The 17,690-nt window shown below is 40.2% G+C and overlaps 1 protein-coding gene across 2 annotated transcripts; it reads right to left on the bottom strand.

Moving 5' to 3' along the window:
• Positions 1-4,472: 4,472 nt before the first annotated feature.
• On the bottom strand, positions 4,473-15,995 carry LOC112078387 (GTPase IMAP family member 9-like). Of its 2 annotated transcripts, none has more exons than XM_024144651.2 (3): positions 15,791-15,995; positions 4,733-6,410; positions 4,473-4,686 (listed from the first exon to the last, which is right to left on the bottom strand). In XM_024144651.2, exons 1-2 carry the CDS (start codon positions 15,819-15,821, stop codon positions 5,659-5,661), a joined length of 783 nt encoding a protein of 260 aa, XP_024000419.1. In that variant the 5' UTR covers positions 15,822-15,995; the 3' UTR covers positions 4,473-4,686; positions 4,733-5,658. The 2 variants fall into 2 exon arrangements, with proteins under 2 accessions (XP_024000419.1, XP_070298137.1); XM_070442036.1 differs by having other exon boundaries at positions 4,473-4,639.
• Positions 15,996-17,690: the final 1,695 nt, after the last annotated feature.

Genomic DNA, 17,690 nt, shown 5'->3' with positions numbered 1-17,690 from the left:
CTGGTACTGTATATCAGCTTCATATCAAAATGTTGAAAAAGCATGAGATTAGCTGGGTACGTCTCACGTTACTGGTTCCGGTTACATATCTATCGCCATAGGATGCTGGGAAATCCTGCCTAAAATGTCATGCTCATCAGAGTGTCTGTTATATTCCTGTGAAGGATACGCCCGACTGTCTCGACTACAACACTGCCCTCTGGTGACTGGTAGGGCCCTGTGTTTGGGTTGACCGTGTCACATGACCTGGATTTTAACTTTTTATTTAAAGCCTTTTCCGGAAATAAGAATTAGACCAAAAATGTAAGGAATTGTCTGAAGATGGTGCTGGACCATCGGCATAAAAAAGGGGACAGTTTGATGAAAAATATTTAAGTAAAGGTTAATATCCAGGTCATGTGACATAATCAACCAAAACACATGACCCCATGATGTATTCACATCAAGTTGGGAGTTCGGGACCTCTGAGTTAAAATGAACCTTATAAAATGAACCTTAAAATTAAGTTATTTGAATAGAGCTTTGTATTGGTTGATTCTGATACCTCCCAAGTGGGAAACTCCAACTCTTCCACCTAGGTTAGCAAGTGGGAAATGTCTGAGTTCCCAACATGACGTGAAGTTGGCGGTTAGACAGGGGGAATTGCCAAAGTAAACTTTTTCAGATTCCACTGCAAGGATCCATCCTTCCAGTAATTGACAATAAAATGTGGACTTTATTTAGAAATCTAGTATATAATGTTGATACATTCTCTGTAACAAGGTTTTGTATTCTCTGAAACAATGAAAGTCTATCTGTAAATGTTGTTGATAATACTAATATTGTATCCTAATGTATATATTCACATAATGTAAAAAATACTCACACTGTATATGTATAGACCAAGCTGTAGATTTAGAATTAAACTAAACAGAGCCTGTTATAAGTAGTAATGGAGCTTGATCAGTTGCAACAGTTGTATGATGCAGTCTGCTGTAAATGGGCCTGTCCTTAACCTTACTTACTGTATATCTTGTGAAAGTTGTATGGTGCTGCTGTAAATGGGCCTGTCCTTAACCTTACTTACTGTATACTTGTGAAAGTTGTATGGTGCTGCTGTAAATGGGCCTGTCCTTAACCCACTTACTGTATATCTTGTGAAAGGATGAAAAAGTATGAATACATTTATCAAAATAACTAATTTAATGAAAATATGTCAATCATTATTGAACATGTTGGTAAGACGTTTTATAAAAGTGATAATTCCCTCGAAGCCGGTGCTTGGAAATATAGGCACGGTTTGCAACACCAGTGGCACCGTTGCAACACCTATCACCCCTAACACCTATCACCCTAACACCTATCACCCCTAACACCTATCACCCCTAACACCTATCACCCCTAACACCTATCACCCCCAACACTTAACACCCGTGCCAATAACACTTGTTTGTCACTTAATTAGAATTTCTACTCAGCAATTTGAGTCAGGGCTCGCAGGGCAGGCAGAGGCTGAAATATGATTGGGTGTCGCTGTAATCAACCTCCTCCTGACAAATTAACCCTGTCTGTCGCCCAGAATCAGAAGGTAAACCACATCTCTGATGAATTAATTCTGATTGGGTGTCGCTGTAACCAACCTCTTCCTGTCAACTTAACCCTGTCTGTCTGCCCAGAATCAGAAGGTAGCCCACATCTCTGATGAAATTAATTCTGATTGGGTGTCGCTCCTGAACCAACCTCTTCCTGTCAACTTAACCCTGTCTGTCTGCCCAGAATCAGAAGGTAGCCCACATCTCTGAATAAAATGAAATGTGCCAGACACCTTTAGGGGAAAAGGTATATGAATGTTTTGTTTTTTTACAGCATTTTAAAATGTAACATGTAGTTGTCTAGCCTGGTTCCAGATCTGGTTGTGGTCTTTCCAAATCCATTGTTCACTATCAAGCCATGACAATGAGTTGTAATGATGGCACACACAGACTGGTACTCAGGGTATTAGTTGCCTAGGTCCTCTAATGTAATTGTTGTACATCATTAGTTAGTAAGGTAGTTAAGTTGAATAGTCACTGTTAGTGTAGTTGCATGAATCTGTTAATTGTTGTCGCCAACTGAGAGGTGAAGCTATCAGCTGGACTTCACAGGTAACTGCCAAAATAAAGGAAACACCAACATAATGAGTCTTAATACGGCGTTGGGCACCACGAGACGCCAGAACTGCTTCAATGCTCCTTGGCATAGATTTGACAACTGTCACATCCCTCTTATCATGTTGGTGTTTTGTTGAAGGTGATGGAAAGCGCCGCCTCAGGCGCCGCTCCAGAATCTCCCACTAGTGTACAATTGGGTTTAGATCGCGGGACGGCCATGGCATATGGTTTACATAGTTTAATGCTCATCAAGTCATTCAGTAACCACTCATGCCCTGTGGATGGGGGCAATTATCATCCTGGAAGAGACCACTCCCGTCAGGATAGACATTATTCACCACAGGTTGAAGGTGATCACTCAGAATAGCTGTGTATTTACTGGTGTTTACCTTGGTCTCTAAGTGGTTGAGAGGACCTAAACCACGGCAGGAAAATGCACCACACAACATAGCTGCCAGATCCCTCATTTACACAAGTGTTTCCATTATTTCTGCAGTTACCTGTACATTCCGAGTTAAGTTTAATTTCCCCTGTAAAGCCAATGAGAGAGTGTTGCTAGGCAAAAATAATTCCACTCAGGACAGGCAGAGTCTGATTGGGTGTTGCTATTATCAAACTCCTCCTGACAACTCAACATTGTGTGTCTGCCCAGAAACATAAGATAGTCCACAGCTCTGAGTAAAATTAAATGTGTTGCACACAGAGACAGCACCTTCAGGGGGAAAARGTTGAATAAAATAAAAATGCATTGTGAAATTTAAGTATATAGTTACCTAGCCTGGTCCCAGATCTGTTTATACTCTTTTCCAACTTCTGCTCAGTGACACCCTCAGCAGAGTCTGAAATAAACTTTTTTTGGACCCTGCTCAGGCATCTCTTTTACTCCAGCCACGTTAGGTTAACTCAGTCTCTACCTGACTCTCTTCCCTTGTACCTGCAGTGGACCTACACCAGTGTTGAGACTCTACCCCTGTCTCTGCATTAGGCCTACACCAGTGCTGAGACTCTACCTCTGTCTCTGCATTAGGCCTACACCAGTGCTGAGACTCTACCTCTGTCTCAGCATTAGGCCTACACCAGTGTTGAGACTCTACCTCTGTCTCTGCATTAGGCCTACACCAGTGNCCTCTGTCTCTGCATTAGGCCTACACCAGTGTTGAGACTCTACCTCTGTCTCTGCATTAGGCCTACACCAGTGGTGAGTCTCTACCTCTGTCTCTACATTAGGCCTACACCAGTGCTGAGACTCTACCTCTGTCTCTGCATTAGGCCTACACCAGTGTTGAGACTCTACCTCTGTCTCTGGGTGGGCAGTAATTTTACTGCTGGCATCAGTTACTTGATGTGGAATAGTGTTCTATCTAGTCATGGCTCTATGCACCTCCCATAGTGTGTTCTGGACTTGGGGACTGTGAAGAGACTTCTGGTGGCATGTCTTGTGGGGTATGCATGCGTGTCTGAGCTGTGAGCCAGTATTTCAAACAGACTGCTCGGTGCATTCAACATGTCAATACATTCTCACAAATACAAGTAGTGATGAAGTTAATCTCTCCTCTACTTCGAGCCAGTAGAGATTGACATGCATATTATTAATATTAGCTCTCTAATGGGGATCCATAAGAAATAGGAATACAAATAAGGTAAGTCTAAATACCAACTACTGAGAACTGAGTAGGAAAGGCAAGCATAGGAAATACATTTCCTAAGAGTGAGAGAAACCAACTTGCCTTCTCAAATCAAATCTTATTKGTCACATACAGGTTAGCAGATGTTAATGCGAGTGCAGCAAAATGYTTGTGCTTCTAGTTGTATGCATAGTGGTTTTTGAACAAATTATGAAAATAACATTTTCTTGATTTTGCTTTATTATATATTGTTGAAATCTGGGTAAAGTTTACACCAACAATGACTAAATGTCCTTTAACATCCAAGGTTGGCAAATCATGAAACATCATATACAGCACAAGCATGAAACAATCAAAATATAATAATCAATGTATCTTAAAGTGGCAATCAGCAGTTAAAACAATAAAGTTGTCTCCCCGCCTCTGTTTGGGTAAAAACCTGAGGGATGGAGCTGGAGAAATGTAACCACTATCCCATTCATAGACAGAGCTCTGGATACAAGGACTGACCATCCATGATGTCAACAGTATAGTGTTGATGTTTTAAGGGCTAGTGTGTGTTTACATTTACTTTGATCACAAACATTGGAGTAAAACAAGCTTATATTTGGGTTCTTTGAACACTTGAACTAAGCTCATGAGACATTTGTAAGTTATATTCTTCAAGAATTAATGGGTACATTTAATTAATTTATAAGTCTTAAAATGGATGTAGCAACTGCACATTTCCCCTTTAACCTGGGCATGTTTTATCATTAAATACAGGTCAACACACTTCCCCTTTAACCTGGGCATGTTTTATCCTGAAATACAGGTCACACACCTTCCCCTTTAACCTGGGCATGTTTTATCATTAAATACAGGTCAACACACTTCCCCTTTAACCTGGACATGTTTTCATTAAATACAGGTCAACACACTTCCCCTTTAACCTGGCATGTTTTATCATTAATACAGGTCAACCCGACTTCCTTTAACCTGGGCATGTTTTATCATTAAATACAGGTCAACACACTTCCCCTTTAACCTGGGCATGTTTTATCATTAAATACAGGTCAACACATTTCCCCTTTAACCTGGGCATGTTTTATCATTAAATACAAGTCAACATCAAGGTTTCAATCAATCAACAAAATCTTACATTTCTCTATTTTGTAAATAATCTAAAAGTATTACAACATTTTAAATAAATGAATTATTATGTAATGAAAGACAGTAATGGTGGGCACCAAAATCGATAATTCAATATGATATCGATCAATATGAGCGTTTCTTGACATAGCCTTATCCTTGCTGTTAACCTTAGTGTATGTAAAAGAGCATACATGACTGTTCCTACAGGCACAATACCTTCTCACAGGCTCAACTTATCATACATATGTAACTGCCTGCTGATGGCCATCAACAGGCTTCAAATTGAATTCACTTGGTTGGGTAGGTTAGAAAAAATATTTAACTGATAATGATTTTCCATATTAGTGCCCATCACTACCTAACATCATGTTAAACGTACGTAACAAAGAAAATAAATAAATGTGATTAGCGAGCAGCACATGGAACAACTTTACATTACAACCATGATTACAGCTTCAACACATCAGGTATGGAAGCCATGTTGTACAAATGTACTGTCTCTTCCTTTATGTGAAGTAAAAAAAATAATTAACTTAATAACTTTAATGAATGATTTAGTCATTTGGTTAAATGCAGTGACATAACCAAACGAGGGTCAAGGTTAAACCATATCACATCATAAATAATACATCGTGCAAAGCATAATAGCAATAATCATTTTGGTCCTTCAGGGCTTATTTACAGACACTTATAGTGTAGTTAATTATTGTTTTTCTTCTTGGTTACAAGCTCTGCTATCTCTCCTCCTATAACTCTTGCTGCTCCTATCCCTATAATGAAACCATTTTTTGGGCTTCTAGACCTACTCCTAATGCTATAGCTCTGCAGCCAACTCCTACACCCAACTCTAACAACTGTCTGTTCCTGATCTCTTTTTGAGCCTTCTCATACATCTCATTGGTGTAGTGTTTTCCTCCATTACGCTTCACCATCTTCTCTATCTTCCTCAGCAGCTCTCTGACCTGGGTACGGTCTCTCTGCTCTTTATTGTTAAAGACATGATATCTGCCTCCACAGCTGTTGACCAGTGTATGAAGTTCCTGACTCTCCTTCAGAAACTCCTTTGCTGATTTTCCCTCCAGCTGATCTGCACCAGTGAATAATACCATAGTGTAGTCAGAGGCCCCTTTTCCATAGTTGTCCTGGATGTACTCCACAGCTTTTCTTTGCTCCTCTGTGTATCTATCCAGTCTGATCACCAGCAGGAACACATGGGGTCCTGGGACTGACATCTTGATGCATCTCTCTATTTCTACTTTATCTGTTCTCCAAAACTGTTTCCACATTTTATAAATCAAATATGTGTCTGTCAATGATATGTCACTGATCCCAGGAGTGTCGATGACAACAATCTTCCTCCCATCAACCACTCCACTCTGTTTCTCACACTTTTCAGTCACTGGATTTGGACTCATGTCAGAAGTAAACAACTCTCTCTCCAGGATGGTGTTTCCTGTTGAACTCTTCCCTGCTCCAGTCTTCCCCACCAGAACTATCCTCACTTCAGCTGGCTGCACAAAACCTGTGGAAAAACAAAATGCAATGTAGTTTCAACATTGTCAGTTACTAAATTAATTAAATTAGATTTAACAGTGACATTATCAGTTACTAAAGTCAATAAATTAGATTAGCAGTGACATCATCAGTTACTAAAGTCAATAAATTAGATTAGCAGTGACATCATCAGTTACTAAAGTCACTAAATTAGATTAAGTGACATTGACAGTTACTAAAGTCAATAAATTAGATTAAGTGACATTGACAGTTACTAAAGTCAATAAATTAGATTAAGTGACATTGACAGTTACTAAAGTCAATACATTAGATTAAGTGACATTGACAGTTACTAAAGTCATTAAATTAGATTAAGTGACATTGACAGTTACTAAAGTCAATACATTAGATTCACAGTGACCATATTCAGCTATAAGAGCAACAGTCAAGCCTACCCCTCTATGCAACATTAATTCAAGGATTACATAATTTAACAGGGTGGATATTCCTTCGAACTAATAGCCTTTTTGACTGTTTGTTGTGTGCAATTATGTGTTGAATGTGGGGAGGCCTCGTGGTTAGAGTGTTGGACTAGTAACTGAAAGGTTGCAAGTTCAAATCCCTGAGCTGACAATGTACAAATCTGTTGTTCTGCCCCTGAACAAGGCAGGTAACCCACTGTTCCTAGGCAGTCAATGAAAGTAAGAACTTGTTCTAAACTGACTTGCCTAGTTAAATAAAGAAAATAGGTGATCCATGTTTGTATTCCTCCTTTCAGGTTTACAAGGTGATTGTGCACACCTGTGCCCCCTGCTGGATGCAATGAAGGTAGTGGTTTTTTGAAGGTCTTGTCAGTTACTAAAATCAATAAATTAGATTAAGTGACATTGTCAGTTACTAAAGTCAACACAGGTTGTGATTTTTTGAAATATTGGAGGATCATTTGGTGAAGCAGATGAAAGACATTTGCTGTTGCTTTGGTGTGTCAGCTAGGAGGCCAACAAGGTAAAATGTGACCTGTTATTTTGAATTTATAAAGGCTCACAGAACTGTATCCATTTTGTTGGTCTAAGCTTATTGGGTGCATTGCAGCGAACAAGCTGAACTTCACATGTATCGCTGTGTTAATGCTGGTTTCCTTAAAATAATACATTAAACCAATAGATTACATTAAACCAATAGTGGTAGCAATGAAAAGAACACCAGAATAAATGATCAGCTGATCTGACATTGTTAGGGTGTCAAGCTGGATTGATACCAGTAATGGTGGGTGTGTAAAATCACTGGGAAAGCCAGGAAAAAATCCATCTTACAACCTATGTGTTGAGATAATTGTGCTTTCTCTATCACCTGTAAGTAAACCATGCCCAACCCTCCAGTAAGTCAAGACGAGACTGACTTCATGACAAATTATCCAATTTACACTTAGTCAATTTTGACACTAGAATAAATGTTTCTGACTCCTATATATACATTTTGGCAAGCATCCACACCAGCAGACAGTTTATAGTTCTGCAGTACACCTGTCAATCAAAAGATCAACACATTATACTGCACGCTCTTTAGTCTGTTACCAATCAAATGTACATGTTAATAATATCTTCTGATTAAGATTATTATCTCATATTTGATAAAAATTCAATCTCTTAGCTCCCAAAATGTAAGTAGGTTAGAATAAGATCTCGGTTCCTTTCTAAACATAGCAATGTGAATGCAAAGAGGACTTGGTTCACAAAATAGTTCAACTGAACTGGCAAAAATCATTCAAAGGCAAGGGCAGTGTGAATACAGAGAACTGAGTTCTTATTTCCCCCCAATAGTTCACGTTTAAAAGGACTGAGATCGGGTATTTGAAAGAGGACTATGTGAAAACACCCTTACACGAGCAGAACAAAAATGACATTTTTCCTTGCAGCTCGGCCTATTCATCCTGACATCACTAGGACCAATCCCTCCCCCTGCCACAGTCAGCAGGACAACGGTAGTCAGAACCACAGGTAACCTCTAAACCAGTGTTGCTCATTCCTGTTCTGTGGAACTCCAAGGGCTGCACATTCTATACAGAACAAAAATATAAATGCAACATGAAACAATTTCAAAGATTGGAACACTCTGTCATATGTCAATCCAGAGCATCCCAAACATGCTCAATTTGTGACAGTATGCAGGCCATGGAAGAACTGGGACATTTTCAGCTTCCAGGAATTTTGTACAGATCATGGGGGCCATGCGTTATCATGCTGAAACATGATGTGATGGGCCTCAGGATCTCGTCACGGGATCTCTGCATTCAAATTGCCATCAATAAAATGCAATTGTGTTCAGTGTCCGAAGTTATATCAGTGTCCTGACCATATCAAAACCCCACTGCACCAAGGGGCACTCTGTTCACAACATTGACAACAGCAAGCCACTTTCCTGCACAACGCCATACACGTGGTCTGCGGTTGAGGCCGATTGGACGTACTGCCAAATTCTCTGAAACAACAAAAGCCGCTCACGGTAAAGAAATTAACATTCAATTCTATGGCAACAGCTCTGGTGGACATTCCTGCAGTCAGCATGCCAATTGCACGCTCTCAACTTGAGACATCTGTGGCATTCTGTTTGGCAAAACTGCACATGTTGCATCTGTGTCATGATCATGCTGTTTAATCAGCTTCTTGATATGCCACACCTGTCAGGTGGATTGTCTTGACAAATGTGAAATGCTCACTAACAGGGATGTAACTCATTTGTGCACATTTGAGGTTTTTGTGAATGGACAATTTCTGGGATCTTTCTGGGATCTTTTATTTAATCTCATGACACTTAAAAAAAAAAATTGTTCAGTATATGTATTTTTCTATTTCCTGTTTGAAGTATGATCTGTTTCCATGACCACGTACCAAGTTGAGGTCTGCTTTGACTAACTTATTCGACAATCTGTTTGCTACTGTCACGCCCTGACCGTAGAGATCCTTTTTATGTCTCTATTTTGGTTGGTGAGTTTGGGTGGGCCTTCTACGTCTGGGTTTCTATGTTGTCTTATTCTTTGTGTTTGGCCGTGTGTGGTTCTCAATCAGAAGCAGCTGTCTATTGTTGTCTCTGATTGAGGACCACATTTAGGTAGCCTGTTTTCTCACTTTGAGTTGTGCGTGATTATTTTCTGGTTAGTGTTTGTTGCACCTGTCAGTACTGTTCGTTGGTCATTTTGTTGTTTTTGTTCGTGTATTCATCTTGATTAAAAGTTTTATGAATACTTACCACGCTGCACCTTGGTCCTCTTCTTCTTCTCCCGACGACAATCGTTACAGCTACATGGTGTACTCTGACATGTTTATTAATTATGACAGAATAATGAAATATGATCTGGTTTTCTGTGCATTTGTTTGGCTTTCCCTCTGAATTCTCAGAATCTTTCTGACTATAAAGGAATCAAGACATAAACACCGAACCATGTCTCATCTTCCTCCAAAAGTAAACGAGCTGTAGAAGACGTAAAGTAAAGTAATATATTCAGGCTCAGATTGACATCCTGTATAGTTTTACTTATTTAATGGAACTTTTCAAAATGTTTTTTTGTGAATCCCACTACATAACTGTTGTTCACCCCTTATTCTCATTTCAGCCTCCTGGCAGAGGAGGCAACCAGGTGTTTGGCTAAAATGACCTAGTACTTGATAGAGTTCTGTTGACCTTAACCCTTTACACCCGTGGGAATTGGATACTCAATTGTGTTCTTTCCAATTACACACATGTTTTTAAGAAAATCAACTAGGTCGTCAATGGAAGAATGGAGTTCAGCCAATTTATCATTATTCTTTTTTTCTTTTCAATTTTCAGAGAGTCTTTTGTTACCATCTTGAATTTCCAGGAGGAGAGTAGCAAGCATGACGGCATGCTCGTAAGAGTCTGCCGAGAGCAACAGTCTGGAACTGTCGTCTGAGCTATGAGGGCTAATGCTAATCTTGCTAGCTGTAGCGTTATCGTTATCTTGGGAATAAACGACGTTTTGGTCGTTCTTCTTGCCTCTCGGTCGGAGGTCCATGGCTCTTTGGGAAGTTAAGTACTTKACAATTTATCAGCCGATGTTAGAATATTGTTTCAACGTTGTTATTTAGGTAATAATAGAATAACTTTGAAGAGCTCGGTTTGTCAACGTCTACTCAGCTCCGCGGCATCAGGTGCTCCTCTGTCTGATGCTTTTAAGCTCACAGTTTTATGAAATTATTGAGACACACACATGACTTGAGGGAGTCCGAATGCAATTGATTTGATTTTGCTCAGACTTGCTGAGGTTGAGTTAAAAAGAAGACTGCAGTGAGCTGCATCAGCTGTGTCTCTCTCCTTCCGGCTGCAGCGACCACCACAGAACATCAACAGTGTTTGTCATGCTGTCCATGTTGCTGAAGCTGCTACATAATTACAGACATGTCTGACTGAAAAGTTCTGTCACCAAAACCCAGTCATTTTGTTTAAGAAAAACATTCCCTATTCCCTTTTTACGTGACATGTATGCATTGCATGCACATGATCAATGAGGCCTGAAATATAGCCTGTCATAATCGCATCAATAAATTGGTTATAAAAAAAATCGGAACACCGCACCACGTGACAGCAATATGGATCAGGAGGACGAGAACTTGAAATGGGGGAATGTTTACTGGGTGCTCAGGAGGGAAAGGGGAAGCCATATGTGTAGAAAAAAATGTACGGATTTGTGGAAGCTACTGGAGATCAAGAAAAGGGAGGAAGGTAAGAAGCAAGTGCATATGTGTCAAGAACTGCAATGCTACTGCACTCCAGTTTCCCGTGTATCAAGAATGGTCCACCACCCAAAGAACATCCAGCCAACTTGACACAACTGTGGGAAGCATTGGAGACAGTATCCCTGTGGAACACTTTTGACACCTTGTAGAGTCCATGCCCCAACAAATTAAGGCAGTTCTGACGGCAAAAGGGGGTGCAACTCAATAGGAAGGTGTACCTAATGTGTTGTACACTCAGTGTATATTGAAAATGTAGGACTAAGTAAGTTACGGCATAAAGACAGATAAATAGGATGCATTCTTTGGCCTAAAGATCGATGGTGGTTATACAAGGCTGCTATACTAAGCTTACTAATGACATTACTTATTGTTATGATGATCACTAATTGTAATAATAACAGCGAGAGCAAATAGGTTCTGTTAAAAATTATTACAATATCATTTTTCTAACCATTTGAAACAGTGTAAACAACACTAAATAAATCATAAGTAATACCAGAGATGCTGCTCCAACAAAACAAAGTCTAAAGCCTTTAATTTGTGAGATTGCTTAACCCGACATGTTGTGGATGTGTGAGGCTTGGAGCTCACGGAATCAGTTATTAATCATTAAAAACTTCTTAAGGATTGGCCCCTTTTTAATTTTTTTGGCCTAAAATGACATACCCAAATCTAACTGCCTGTAGCTCAGGCCCTGAAGCAGGATATACATATTCCTGGTACCATTTGAAAGGAAACACTTTGAAGTTTGTGGAAATGTGAAATTAATGTAGGAGAATATAACACATTAGATCTGGTTAAAGATAATACCTAGAAAAAAACATGCTTTTTTCCCAACTTTGAAATGCAAGAGAGACCATTATCTGACATAGGACTCTAGCTGCAATTTAGGTTTTGGTGTATGTGCAAAGTTTTAGATTGATCCAAATAATCATTGTATTTCTGTTCAAAATGTTGCATCAAGTCTGCCCAAGTACATAACTGTGCTCTCTCCTCAAACAATAGTATGGTACGTTTTCACTGTAATAGCTACTGTAAATTGGACAGCGCAGTTAGATTAACAATAATTTATTATTTCTGCCCATATAAGATATGTCTGTCCTGGGAAATGTTCTTGTTACTTATGTAACAGTATTGCTTCCGTCCCTCTCCTTGCCCCTACCTGGGCTCGAACCAGGGACCCTCTGCACACATCAACAACAGTCACCCATGAAGCATCATTACCCATCGCTCCACAAAAGCCACGGCCCTTGCAGAGCAAGGGGAACCACTACTGCAGGCCTCAGAGCGAGTGACATCACCGATTGAAACACTATTAGCGCGCACCACTGCTAACCATTTCACATCGGTTACACTCACCCCCCTTTTGACCTCCTCTTTTTCCGCAGAAACCAGTGATCTGGGTTAACAGCATCAATGTAACAGTATTACTTGCATCCGTCCCCTCGCCCCGACCCGGGCTCGAACCAGGGACCCTCTGCACACAGACAACTGACACCCACRAAGCATCGTTACCCATCGCTCCACAAAAGCCRCAGCTCTTGCAGAGCAAGRGKAACCACTACTTCAAGGCCTCAGAGCGAGTGACGTCACCGATTGAAACGCTACTAGCGCGCACCACCGCTAACTAGCTAGCCATTTCACATCGGTTACACTTACAAAGTCATGCTAATCACATTAGCGCAAGTTAGCTCAACTGTCCTGACGGGGGACACACCGATCACGTAGAGGTTAATCAGCTTCTTGATATGCTGCACCCGTCAGGTGGATTATCTTGGCGAAGGAGAAATGCTTACTAATAGGGATGCAAATAAATGTGCGCACAAAATTGGACAGAAATAAGCTTTTTGTGCCTATGGAAAATTTCTGGGATCTTTTATTTCAGCTCATGAAACATGGGACCAACACTTTACATGTTGCGTTTAGATTTCTGTTTAGTATATAATTTAGACAGTCTGTGTCAGAAATACACAAACTACTTTAAAAGCACTGCAAATGACCTCGATCCATGTTGGCATATAAAAACACAAAAATATAAAGTATTTTAATTTTGGGACAGTTCAAGTTAAGTTTGGGGCATTTTAAAATTGTACTTCGGGAAGGTACCGGGACAGTGAGGGGAAAAAAATTGTTCAAAGTCATCACAGCCCGGGGGGGATATTCACTTTTTGTTCCGCCAGCCAATGTGGCAGGTAGATAAAAAGTCAAATCTACCAACCACTCACATGTGTTACCCTACAATTTATTATTTCTGCCCATATCTTCTGATGTTTCAAAACTTCAAAATGTATTAATAGTACAAATGGGTCATATCTTCATTTTATTATTGTGACTTTTAACCAATGATTTTATGCGCTTTTTTTTACATTCACTGTACTTTTCGTTGCATTCGTTGACATAATTGGAAAATACTCTGGAAACATTCAGTAACATAAGAATAATATTGTAAATTGGGTTCGGTGCAACAAGACAAAATTACAAGGGTTTGAGTGAGCTGTCTAATTGCTGTTTCCTAGTGGCAACACCTCTCAAATGTGTACGGTTCCTTAGTATTTTCAAAGCACTTTTAAGACTCAAAGAAGAGTCATCACCTATATGGTGCTTTTTTTTTAGCTTTGCTATCTGTGCTGTTGAGGAACTAGAGAAAACACTTCTAGTTTTGTTTGGAACACAGCCCTGCATCCCTGCCTTTACACAACTGTTTACGCAATAAAAAACGGTCCATTATACATCGCAGTCTGGTTCAGTTGGGCTTCATTTAAATTCTTGTTCTATTGCCAACATGACAAGCTAAATGATGAAATACGATCTTAGTGTTGGGATTTCACAAGGCAATTCAGAGTAGGAGATGGTAATGTTGCTGCTCATAGAATGGAGTCATGAGTGCATCCAGATGTGTGGTCCACTGCAAACAGTGTTAAATGTTGACATTTAGTTTAATGATATGGAACTGTGAAGTGCACATTTGGACTCAGATGTTTGGATTGCTTATATGACCTTTCACTGCTACCAAACCCGGATCCGGGAGCACCCCCCACAGTAAAAAAGCTGACTAGCATAGCCTAGCATAGCGTCACAAGTAAATATTAGCATCTAAATATCATTAAATCACAAGTCCAAGACACCAGATGAAAGATACAGATCTTGTGAATCCAGCAATCATTTCTGATTTTTAAAATATTTTACAGGGAAGAGACAATATGTAAATCTATTAGCTAACCACGTTAGCAAAAGACACCATTTTTCTTAGTCCACCATTTTTTCTCTCCACCAGTAGCTATCACCAATTCGACCAAATAAAGATATTGATAGCCACTAACCAAGAAAAAACGTAATCAGATGACAGTCTGATAACTAAATATTACTGGCTAAACCAAAGCTTGGAAGGAGGCCAGTCCGACGTCCATCGTGCGTCAAGCGCAGGGCAGAAAAGAAAGGTACTTCCGCACCTTGGGCTTATATAAAGTCCCAGATTGCGCAATCAACCCCATTCAAATTGTCACCACTTACTGACATCTAGAGGAAGGCGTAGGCAGTGTTTGTAGCCCCACAGCATTCACAGGGACTTATAAACTGACCTGGGAACAGAGGCCAAGATTTCTGAAATCTAACTCCCTGGCAGGAAAAGTGCTGTAGAATGAGTTCTGTTTCACTCAGAGACATAATTCAAACTGTTTTAGAAACTAGAGATTGTTTTCTATCCAATAGTAATAATAATATGCATATTGTACGAGCAGGAATTGAGTACTAGGCAGTTTAATTTGGAGACCAATTTTCACTAAGTCGAAACAGCACCCCCTATATTCTCAAGAGGTTATATGACATCGAAGTGGTATTTATTATAATCCTCAACGTCTCATCTTTCAAAATACAGAGAGTCCTCATTTACAGCATTTCCTTGCCCACTTAGCGGGAGGGATGGGGGCAACTTCTTGTCGTGCTGGAGATCAGAATGGCTGACAGCTATGGTGGAACATTTACAAGACTATATTCTATACTGCTTATGCATTTAATGATCGGCCAGTACTTTTCCACTCTGACTGCCAGCCTGGGTCATGTCGCTGGTCTTTACGCTAACAGTCGATTTGGGGTAATCTTGTGATAAGGCCAGATCCTGCCTTTCTGTATACTGAGTGTGCAGCTTTGTGGAAAGGTACAGGAAGACAACCGTTGTATCGCAACAGCAAAAAGCATTCACACTTCTGCTGACTGCTACGTAAACAAAGGTTGTACTTTTTTATAAAAACTGAGACCCAACTTTGTTCGTTGGGCTCTTAACTCTGCATCATTGAGTGATTGTTAACCACTTCAGAATTGCAATTCTTATATAAAAGTTGTTGTTTGAAGAATCTACAGTCTCTCCCTTTTGGTTAGAATTTCCACAATAGTCAAAACCCATACAGAGCTGTGAAGAGGAGACCCTGAGCTCTGTCATGTAGCCTATAGCATGTTACTGTACAGAAACTRCCTTCCAATTTAGGTGCTTACCAGTGCCCAAATCTTCMATTTTTAACMTAAAATGAGTACTGAGTGTAAAGGGCTAGGCTATAATGCCCGAGGGGGTATAGTATGTGGCCTGTGCAGTAAACTTGAAATACAGTTAAATACTCTGAACTGCCATAATAGACAGGTATAAAAGCACAATAGTAGTACTCACTTTGATGATCACTTCTTGCCCTTCTGTTCATCTTCTTTCTTGCGTTTGCACTTGAAATAGCTGCARTCTGTAGTTTGCCAGCTCCAGTGGTTTTTCTGTAACTCTTGAAATGGCTKCTCTCTATAGTTCTTATTGGCTACCTCTACTGGTGTGTCCTTAAGTACAGCATCTTGTTTATATAATATTCTGTTCTCTTTTTGGCCAGCCTACTTCAACAGGTGTGGCTTGAAGAACAGTAAACACTGTAACTGGTTATGATGTAATGACTTCATCTATTCTAGACTCACAGTCCTTCTCATAAAGAGGTGCATTCCCAGTAAAGGGTGTGGAAATGTAGCTTTGGTAACAGTCTGTTTAGCTAACATTGTACAAAAGAAGTTATGAAAATACATTTGCTTAGAAACCTAATATACTTCTCCCATGGGCAAAGAAACTCAACAGGGGTAATACGAATGTACGAATTGTTCAAACAGATCCAAAAGGAAGATGGAGTCATTGAGCCAAAAATGTTTAACATATTCCAATTTATTCGGTCCAAATAATGATGATCCACGCTTCTTTGAAAATAATTGTAATAATTGACCAAGTTTACAAGCAATACAAGATTCTTATTGTGGTGAGAGATTATAACTTGGTGTTAAATACCTCAATGGACCGTAAAAGGAAATCACACTACAAACTATCACCCTTGTGCACTTAAGGAAATCATGAATATCATGGATATGTAAGAACTAGTGGATTTCTGGAAGCTTAAATATCCTGACCTAGTGAGATATACATGACGGAGGTTTAATATCCAGACCTAGTGAGATATACATGACGGAGGTTTAATATCCAGACCTAGTGAGATATACATGACGGAGGTTTAATATCCAGACCTAGTGAGATATATATGACGGAGGTTTAATATCCTGACCGAGTGAATATACATGACGGAGGTTTAATATCCTGACCTAGTGAGTATACATGACGGAGGTTTAATATCCTGACCTATGAGATATATATGACGGAGGTTTAATATCCTGACCGAGTGAGATATACATGACGGAGGTTTAATATCCTGACCTAGTGAGATATACATGACGGAGGTTAATATCCTGACCTAGTGAGATATACATGACGGAGGTTTAATATCCTGACCTAGTGAGATATATATGACGAAGGTTTATCAAGCTAGTCGTCTTGACTACTTCTTTATGTCATTCTCGCTGGCACCAAAATTTGTGGTGATAAGGGACAGAATCGTCGCGGACCGTCAAACAATTGACATAACATTACTCTTACAGAATGTACATTTGGGTGAGGATATTGTACATTTTACCAAAGCCTATTGGATGACAACTTGTTTTTAACCAGGATAGAATAATTCATAACTGACTTTTCTGACATAACATGGGTACAGCAGATCCCCTTATTGTATGGGACACTTGTCCTGGTAGTGCTCTAGGATCCTGGTAGTGCCTCAGATCCTGGTAGTGTTCTAGGGTCCTGGTAGTGCACTAGGGTCCTGGTAGTGCTCTAGGGTCCTGGTAGTGCTCTAGGGCCTGGTATGCTCTAGGGCCCTGGAGTCACTAGGGCCTGGTAGTGCTCTAGGGTCCTGGGTAGTGTTCTAGGTCCTTGTAGTGTTCTAGGGTCCTGGTAGTGCTCTAGGGTCCTGGTAGTGCTCTAGGTCCTGGTAGTGCTCTAGGGTCCTGGTAGTGCTCTAGGGTCCTGGTAGTGCTCTAGGGTCCTGGTAGTGCTCTAGGGTCCTGGTAGTGCTCTGAGTCTTGGTGTGCCTAGGTCCTGGTAGTGCTCCAGGGTCCTGATAGTGCACTAGGGTCCTGGTCTAGGTCTGGTATGTCTAGGGTCCTGGTAGTGCTCTGGGGTCCTGAGTAGTGCTCTAGGTCCTGGTAGTGCTTAG

The sequence above is a fragment of the Salvelinus sp. IW2-2015 genome, unplaced genomic scaffold (assembly GCF_002910315.2).
Source record: "Salvelinus sp. IW2-2015 unplaced genomic scaffold, ASM291031v2 Un_scaffold5607, whole genome shotgun sequence".
NCBI lineage: Eukaryota > Metazoa > Chordata > Actinopteri > Salmoniformes > Salmonidae > Salvelinus > Salvelinus sp. IW2-2015.
This window is presented reverse-complemented; position numbering and strand designations above follow the sequence as displayed.

Coding starts and splice junctions, on each gene's coding strand:
- LOC112078387 (XM_024144651.2), bottom strand. CDS start 15,821: ATGAACAGAAGGGCAAGAAGTGATCATCAAA. Junction 6,411..15,790: donor GGCAAGAAGTGATCATCAAA/GTGAGTACTACT, acceptor GTTTTTCCACAG/GTTTTGTGCAGCCAGCTGAA.